This window comes from Sparus aurata, chromosome 7 (genome assembly GCF_900880675.1).
Source record: "Sparus aurata chromosome 7, fSpaAur1.1, whole genome shotgun sequence".
Classification (NCBI taxonomy): Eukaryota; Metazoa; Chordata; class Actinopteri; order Spariformes; family Sparidae; genus Sparus; species Sparus aurata.
Window position 1 is genome coordinate 2,725,650 of NC_044193.1, and position 9,768 is coordinate 2,735,417.

At 40.0% G+C, this 9,768-nt stretch overlaps 1 protein-coding gene across 1 annotated transcript; it reads left to right on the forward strand.

Moving 5' to 3' along the window:
• Positions 1-557: 557 nt before the first annotated feature.
• Positions 558-8,476, forward strand: commd7 (COMM domain containing 7). Its single transcript, XM_030421841.1, has 9 exons — positions 558-749; positions 2,115-2,168; positions 2,411-2,513; positions 3,411-3,467; positions 3,661-3,698; positions 4,216-4,306; positions 6,436-6,485; positions 6,603-6,651; positions 8,146-8,476. The coding sequence occupies exons 1-9, from the start codon at positions 669-671 to the stop codon at positions 8,220-8,222; spliced, it is 600 nt and encodes a 199-aa protein (XP_030277701.1). The 5' UTR covers positions 558-668; the 3' UTR covers positions 8,223-8,476.
• Positions 8,477-9,768: the final 1,292 nt, after the last annotated feature.

Genomic DNA, 9,768 nt, shown 5'->3' on the forward strand with positions numbered 1-9,768 from the left:
TCTCCAGCTGCTTCAGTTGTTCAGCAGAATGCTGCGACTCTGTTTTACTGTGAAGCTCCAGAAATATTTTGTGGACTACAACACTTCACCTGAATTTAGATCAGCTTGGAGGGAGGAGAGGATGACTGGATTTACACTTTTGAAGTGAACTTTTCCTTTAAGAACGATTTAAAGGCATTTTATACTCTTACTCATCTGCTTCATCACTGTAATATAGTTATAGTTATATAGAAAAGCAACTAGCTATAGTAACTTTTAATGATGCATTGTTATAGATTCAGTGGTGAAAGCCTTGATCACTAAGTAAGTGATGAAGCACTGACAATAGTGTATATAACTAAATGACCTTGATTTTTGTGCTTTTATTCTGAAAAGTTTTTTCTTTCAGGACTAATTTGAATATTTTTTTGAAACATTTTCTGTCAAATAAACCTCAGAGTGAAGTAAACAATATCTAATAACCTCATACTGACAGGTTTAATTAGTTGTTCATCTTGTAAATCACATGTTTATGATCAAACATCTGGATGTCTGCCTCCAGCTGCAGCAGGGGCAGCAGCACACTCCTGAACGCATGCGCAGTGAAGAACCCGGAAGTGGACTGCACAGCGGAGCAGAGCAGCTCCGACGGTTTGTTGTTTTTTCAGAGAAACTGCTGGTTAGAAAAGATGCAGCTTCACTTCACTAAAGACGTTTTACCGGACTCTGTCAGCACCGACTTTCAGAACCTCAACAAATTCAGCGAGCAGGTAAATGGACCCGGATTTACCTCGAACCGGGTTTGTTGTTCAGACGGCTAATCGAAAAAAGCACACCAGTTTAGCTAACTGAGCTGCTCAACTAGTTCACTTAACAACTTTAATTGTGCTTCGAGCTGATGTTTGAATAGCTGTCACAGTTTCTGAGGCTGTTAAGTTCAGTTAAAGGATTCGTGGTCGTGAAAATGCGGGATTCATCTGATTTTAGAGAGCTGTCAGTGAACGCACCACTGTACAGTGACAGTCATGTGACAGCAGCTGATCCATGTTTACTCTGGATCAATAAGACACAACATACAGTCCACATGTATCCTGTAAGTTCTTATGTATCATACAGTAAATACTCTAAATAAACTGTGACTGTGTGTTATACATTATAATACAGTACGGTTCATTTAAAGTACACTATACGTAACATAAACACTAAAGTACCCCCAGCTGATTTTAAGAACATTTAAAGTCATTAAAGTTAAATTTTCATTGTAAACTGTGACAAAATAATATGTACAGTTGTTGTTTAAGACCAATACTGATACTAATGTTTGAGAGATTATAAAATCAATAGCTAATAATATGTTAGCTGATCGTAATTCTTAAACTGCAACGAATTGATCGATTAGGTGTCAAAATTTTGTATGAAAAGAAAACTCCAGTTCTCTGATTTCAGCTTCTTAACTGTGAATATTTTCTGGTTTCTTTCCTCCTCTGTGACAGTAAACTGGCAATCTTTGGGTTGTGGACAGAACGAGACATTTGAGGATGCCATCTTGCGAAATATTGATAATTTTATAGACAAAACAACTAATTGATTAATTGAAAAACAACATTTTAAACCCTCATCAAGAACATGACCACAATGCACACTGAGCAGTGTAAAAATCAACCAATTTATCAGTCTAATTATAATCCTGAAATGAAAATAAAAATGAAATGAGGACTCACTGAAATCACACTGTGGTTGCTGTGATTTGTGAAGGGTGTGTTTAAAAATCATTAAAATCATGTGTATATGTACTGTGGGTGTAAAACATGATTATAGAGCCTGACTGATGTTTTGTTTGACCAGCTATAAATGTATTAGTATCGGGGTGCAATGCAGAAACAGATGATTGATGTAACTAATCATTAAATTCCCAGTGAAGTTTACTGTTGAAACTTATGACCCCAATCTGAGGAATCAATACAGAGTTGTGTATATTTCAGCTGATATAAAGACATTAGAATATTTTACTCCCTCATATCAGCGTCTCTTCCTTGTTTTTATAAACAGACAAAAGAAAACCTCAGTTTGTAGAACATCAACATGCTCTGTAACAAGACTTTCATTTGAGTTTTTTCACTCTTTTTTTGCTGCAGCAATTTCTTCGTCTGACTGAAATTCTGTTCCAGTTCTTGCTGGAGCCTAAAGAGGTGAACACACACACACGCACACACAAGCACACACACACACACACACACACACACACACACACACACACACAGATGATAATGGGACTTTGGACTCAGTGATTAGCCTTGATAACTGAACCGAGGTAAAACATTGCCTGTCCTATTGTGTGTGTGTGCAAATGAATGCATGCATTTGTGTTGCTGTGTGTGTGTGTGTGTGTGTGTGTGTGTGTGTGTGTGTGTGTGTGTGTGTGTGTGTGTAGACGGAGAGGTTCATGCAGCAGCTCAGTGAGTTTGCAGGGGAACATGGGATGAGTGCCGGTCCTCTGAGGAACCTGATGAAGAGCGTCCTGCTGGTGCCACAGGGTGGGAGACACACACACACACACACACACACACACACACACACACACACACACACACACACACACACACGCACACATCGAACAGTTGATTGATTTGGACTCAGAATAACAAAATTAACAAACAATTAGATTCAGATAATTTAGTGGTGATGTAATTTGGTTCTGGTTGCTCCTCCGTCCCTCTGCCCGTCTTATCTACTTCTACTTCAGTTATTGATCTACATGACCCAGAATGCACCACTGGAAAACTCACCTGAACCCTAACATCTGTTGATGTATGTGGAGAGAGCACAGGTGTGTTATTGAGTCCTCAAACACATAAGTCTTGATGAAATATTTTGACATTAAGGTAAAAAATCAAATTTGTGTTTTTATGATGATAAGAACAATATGTATGCTAAATATTTAGCTTGTATTTGTTTAGCTTAGCACAAAGACTGGACGCAGACAGAAACAGCTAGCCTTTACCGGCTGTTTGATGCACTAAAACCTTTACAAAGCTTTAAAAGTGCTTTTTTTATAACTTGAGGACAGAGCTCAGCTAACTGGCTGCTGGCTGTAGCTTCATATTTAGTTCACAAACATGATCCTCACATCAAACTCTCAGCAAGGAAGGGAATAAGTGCATTTGTGGCTGTAGATCAGTTCAGATAAGAAGATCCAGAAACAGATCCCTCTTTTTTGACTCTGAAAGGAGGCAGAAATTAGTTTGACATCGCTGGAAAGTTTTCTGCTCTCAGGGTCTTGACGTGATATAACATTAACACTGGTTTTGAGTTTTCCCACGTGGCTCAGCCCAACTCCTCCTGAAGGTTCAGCTATAAAGTGTCAGAATAGCTTCAGCTGCAGGAAGCTTCTTCCGCCTCGGTGACAGTGATACGTCTCTTTTCTCCTTCAGGAGCCCTGAAGAAAAACCTGACAGCTGAGCAGATCAAAGAAGACCTCGTCACGTTAGGTACGCATCCCAATCCATCACCGCACACTCGGTTATTAACAGGGGTTAAGTATAGCTGCTGGATATTGTTCTCCTATAAACCTGTCGGGTTGAAAAGGTGGCGCCTAATTCCCACGAGCAGCATTTTCTATTCCTTATAACTGTGATGGTTTTACTCATGACACCAGACCTGTTCTATCTGCTGATTCTTCAGGACTTAACGAAGACAAGGCAGCTCACTTTTCACAGCAGGTAACGCTCAATAAATGACCATATTACATGTTACACACTACAGTACTTGTTCATTAGATTACGTCATATGAGACAGTTTGGGGCTTCCAGGCACCCTTACTGATTAAAAAATGTAGTTATAAACATTCAGAAAATTGTCGTTGATCCAACAGACGCGTGTGAAAAATAAAAACAACATATTTTTCCTCTCACTGTCGTGCTGCTCATCCAAAGTTAAGAATGAAAATGTAGAAGAAAGTGTCATCTTTGAATAACCGGGTCATGGTTCCTGAAAGGAGACGTTGTTGTTAAGTCTTTACATTTATTTTCTTGACGCTTTGAGCTCCAAAGCTGAAGGATGTCTAGTCTTTTCTATCTCCAGGACTCTGAAACTCACACCAGATCAGTCTAGATGGATCAATAACACGACTGGTTAGAGGAACAATATGTGTCGTTGGTTTTGGGGGGAACTTTCCTTTGTTTTTATACCAGCTGTTATTTTCTGTGCAGTCTGTGACATTAATATCTGTACTTGCAGTGGGGCGAGCACTACGCAGCGCTGTCCAGGCTCGCTGTCAGACAGACTCTGATGGTGAACCAGCTGGTCGACATGGAGTGGAAGTTTGGAGGTAACGAGACAAAATCATGGCGTGATCACAGAAGGAGGAGCGCTGCAGTCGCGTCTCCTCTCACTCTCACAGTTAATATTCATGAACACAGAGGCTGTAGTCTAACACGGTCGTTAGCACAGCGTCTGTCCTGTAACGCTTTGTTTTGGCTTCATTGAAACACCTCTGATGTGTCTCTATCAGGCCTCGGTGTTTATTCATACGGCCTAATGACCTCTTAAGGCTCACGGATAAAAGAAATGCTAAACCACTGGGCAGGAGAATGATTAGCATTATGCTAAGCTAGTGCTGAGCTGATCTTCATACAGGAGTGGAGAGGGAGTGTCTGAAGAGCTGCACTCATACATGTTCTCTCTTTGAGTGTACACTTAGTGACATGTTAATCACCTTCGGACCGGCTGACGGGCCGCGTCTCTGCATGTTCGGTCTCACCGGCTGGAATTCAGACAAACACTGAGTGTGTATGAAGTGCATAAAAAGGTCTTATGAGTTTAGGTCTCACGGAGATCAGCTGACTGTGATGACATTTACTTGTAACAGAGTATTTCTACTGTGTAGTATTGTTACTTAATGAAAGATCCGAATACTTCGTCCACCACTGCATTACACATTATGACACTCGTGGAGTATTTAAAGATGTTCTGTGGAGTTTTTTAACACTTAAAGGGATATTCCGGTGTGAGTTTAATCCATGGTCTAAATCACCGTGAAACTGTGTTAGACTCCCTCTCGCGAAATCAAGTTCATCAACCTCAGAAACGACCGCACGACAACAATACACTGCAGTAAATGGATCCAAATATAAACCGCCACCAAAAAGCCACAAATAATGCTCAGAACAGCACCAAACTTCAGCAACAGTACAAATAGGGTCTCAGCACATAGTCCGGGACATCTAACCTCCGCTAGCTTAGCTGGATTTCTATTGTGAAGCTAAAAACAGATTTCAACTCTCCTCCATCAGCTTCCGGGTCGGGGAAGTCCCGACGCGACGATTACCGAGTGCGGTTAGAAATGCTCAATTCCGTTCTTTTCCCTGTCCGCTCTGGATAATAACTGTTATAAACTGGCAGGTAAGACACATATGAACTTTGATTGCTTTTCCATGGAGTCATAATCAGACATTTTCATCCATGAGCCGCGGAACTCTACTGCACTCGGTAATCGACTCGTCGGGACTTCCCGTCAACAGGAAGCTGCTGCAGAAGAGCGGTAAATTTAGTCAGCTTTTCAGTAGAAATCCAGCTAAGCTAGCGGAGGTTAGATGCCCCGGACTATGTGCTGAGACCCTATTTGTACTGTTGCTGAAGTTTGGTGCTGTTCTGAGCATTATTTGTGGCTTTTTGGTGGCGGTTTATATTTGGATCCATTTACTGCAGTGTATTGTTGTCGTGCGGTCGTTTCTGAGGTTGATAAAACTCCGTAAATTAGCGGTCTGCTAACTTGATCTCTCGAGAGGGAGTCTAACACAGTTTCACGGTGATTTAGACCATGGATTAAACTTACACCGGAATATCCCTTTAAACGATAAACAGCTATTACAAGTGGGTCTCCATTTTGTTTTTATCTCTTCACACTCTTCTGCTGATTGACAGTCAGGGGGCATAACAGGTGTAGCAATGTGCCAGTGAAGGTAGTGAAGAAGAAGACGGTAAGCTAGTAAGCGTGGATGTAAACGATTTAGATTTTAAAATTTAAAATGTTCAAGACATATTATCCAAAAAGGTAATTTTAACACCTTGGGGTTACACAGCTGTTCTCCTTTTATGCCTTTATTTGACAATCTATCAGTGGACAGATGACAGGAAATTTGGAAACGGAAAAGAAAAACATTTTAAATACTATCTATATAAAAAGAAGAATGCAGCTCAAGGAAGCAATAATGTATATTATACTGATTTGGTTCTTTCCTAACATGAGATCAAAACTGATGCACTGAAAGTTTTTATTTCACTTTTTTATTTATACATTTTTTCCCCCACCAACCTCTAACAGTGAACCTCTAGGAAACAATCAGTGAAGCGTTTATTTCTAAAATAGTCTTTCGTAAAAGAAAAAGGTAGGAAAGCTGGAAAACAATCACGTCTTCTTGTTTGATTCACGGTCGTTGTGTTTTCTGACCTCCACAGTGACGGTCGGCACCAGTGAAGTACAGAAAGTGGGCAACATCTTCCTGCAGGTATAAAAGCTACACACACACACACACACACACACACACACACACACACACACACACACACACACACACACAGGTCTTTGTTCAGTTGTGTTGAACTCAAACTTTGTCCTCCTGCAGTTGAAGCTGGTGGTCAGAAAGGGGAATTCCACAGAAAACGTCTACATGGGTGAGTGACTGTGTGCCGTTACTGACACAAACAGCCAGAAAACACTTAATTATGTGCTCACGTAATTTATTGTATGTGGTAAGGACCTCCTCCAACGGCTGCTTTAGTACTGGAAGTCACATGTCGGAAGAGTTACATACTCGGAGCATCAGATATGAAGCGCAGCTGAAATTGTTCAAATATTTGAAACAAGCCAAACACTTCTTTTTTCGTACATTACGCCGAAACTGCTGCGGAGTCGCTGAACACAAGCAACAGAGATATTTATAATCGGCAGGAATGCACAGATTGTGCAGAGAAAACCCAGTGTGACCCGCCGACATGGAGACTGTAATTTACTTTCTCTTTCTTCATTCTGACATGCGGCTGCAGAATAACAGCATGCAGATGATGATTCAGAGGTTATCAGGAGATCAACATGAGGAGTTGTTTTTGTGCTGAAACTGCACAAATCCCCCAAAGTAATGCCTGATAACAGTTCATTATGTCTCCATTCATTCAACCTTTATTTAAATCTTGAAAAGTTATTGAGGCCAAATAGTCACAATATCACTTTCTGACCTTGTTGTGCAGCCATCGGCAAACTACAGCTAGTGCTAAAACATTTTAGTTTGAGTGAAGTGACCCTTTTGAGTGAGCTCTCTGGTGGTCAGCGTTATGAAATACATTTTATCAAACAGTAAATATTTTCACAATCACATTCAGGATCTACAACCCTGATTCCAAGAAAGTTGGGATGCTTTGGTTCATTCCACTTTGTGTGTTGCAGGCGTAAAGACAAGATTCATCCATTCATTCAACCTTTATTAAATCTCGAGGCCAAGCCCCAAAAAAAACAAAAAAAAAACAGAAACAATGAACAGAATCACAGAGCAAATAAACAGAATGAGGACATAAAAATGGTAACAGATGAGAAGCAATATGACACAATGCAAATAAAAAGGATAAAAGCGCTGAAAATGACGAGAAACTGCAAATAAACATGATAAACACAAATAAAACAGAAGCGCATAAAAGATAAACGGCAGACAACCACACAGAATGGCACGTAATTAAAAACAGTTACATTCAAATGCTGTGTAGTTTTAAATAAAAGTCTTTAACTGACCTATAGGTTAAACTGTATCAAGTTTAATGTATTTTGTAAAATTGTTCCGAGTGTTTGGATCACATATTTTTTCAAGGACTTTAAAAATAAATATATTTACACAAATAAAAACAATAAAGTTTATCAGTTTGAACCTTAAATACCTTGTGTTTGTTTAAATTAGTTTCACAGGGCGTCACAACTTTTTGGGGAATCAGGGTTTTAAATTTGGAGCGACCAAACTCATGAAACATGATATAACACAGGTTGATTATCCCAAAGTGTGAAAGAAAGTCATAAAACTGACATTTTGTTTCTTCTTTCGTTGTGTGATGGAGTCGTAATGAGTTAATCTCAGTCTGTTTATCTGCTGACTGCTTCCTGTTTTCTCCCCTCATCTCATCCAGAGTTGACGCTCCCTCAGTTTTACAACTTCCTGCACGAGATGGAGAGAGCGAAGGCCAGCATGGAGTGTTTCAGCTGAGTGTGTATATGTGTGTGTGTGTGTGTGTGTGTGAATGTAAGAGAGAGAGTGTGTGTGTGTGTGTGTGTGTGTGTGTGTGTGTGTGTGAATGTCAGGCTGTAGCTGCAGGGCAGTGTGTGGTATGTGTTACGTCATTTTGAGTCTGTGTGTGGCTCTGACGGCCTCCCAGCGACTGAAGCTCAACACGAGATACAATTTATTTACTGCCAGACATTTATACGGAAATCTGCTAATAAATCTGGATGAAATGAAAACAACCGCAGTCTGTGTCTTCTCTCAACGTTGATTTATGTGGGAATAAAAGCCACAATCGTGTGTGTGTGTGTGTCTTCCTCAGGTGGAGGAAAAGTTTCTTTGAGAAGCAGCTCTGACGTGTTTATGTCTATTGTTAAGATGAAACTTAATTGAGCCCCGTGGAGACATTTTAATCCAAAACAAACATTAAAATGCAGAGAGGAACTTCACCTCAGCCACACCTGTTTGATCAAGTTCAGTCCAGATGTTTCTTTGCATCAATAATAATGTGATGAATTGATTTGATTTAAAATGACACTGCACACACATGATGGAGCTTGTTGACCTTTTCCACCTGTTAACACTCTGTTAATGTTAAAGACATTTCATGAACCAAACAACTTGTTAATTAGCAGCGATAACGGATCAAACGATTCGCGTTGAAAGCTTTAATTGCCATAAATACCACACACAGAAACTTCTGAACCTCCAGGCAGCGTTCAGAGGAAGCGGTCCGTCGTACGTGTGTTTACTAGTCCTCGTCATTCCGCAACATTTCTATTCTTATACACAATCCAGCGTCCAACAGTCTGTCTGACTCGGGTGTGCACATCTCCTCTTATCTTAAAGTCTTTTATTGTGCCACATTTTTATGTTCCTTTGTACAAAAGCGTCTGGAAAAGTGGACATTTTGACCCAGAACCTGTGTGACATTGAGGTTTAAAAGGTCATCTCCTTAAAATCCTGCTGAACAACACCTGCTACTGGACTGTTATGTCTTGTGTTGCATGTCTGGTGAATAACGGAGCTCTAAAGTGTTTTCTGCTGCTGAACTTGTGATTGATTGATTGAAGATCGGACAACTTTGCTTGTTAGAACGCATTAATCACACCAGAGTTCAACAACACTGATACCGCAGACTCTAACATGATCATACAGCTGAATCCAACATTAGAACCTTCAGCAGTTTGGGGTTCAGTATCGTGCCCAAGGACACATCAACATGTTGATCAGGGGAATCGAACCAGCGACCTTACGATAGCAAGACGCTGGCTCTTCCCCTGAGCCACAATCTCCCTTAGTAAATAATGAAAAATGCACTTTCTGGGCACTGAAACTCCCCAAATCAGAAATAAATAATAAAGGAGTAAATGTGTCATTAAATGCAACAAAATGATACAAGAAATAAGAAATAATTAAATAAAATGACCCTTACCTCAATCTTTATCCTCCCTATTTATTTACTTTCTCATTTTATTATCAATTTAATATACAAATGTATCCATTTAAAAGTTAATCTATTGTCAAAAGA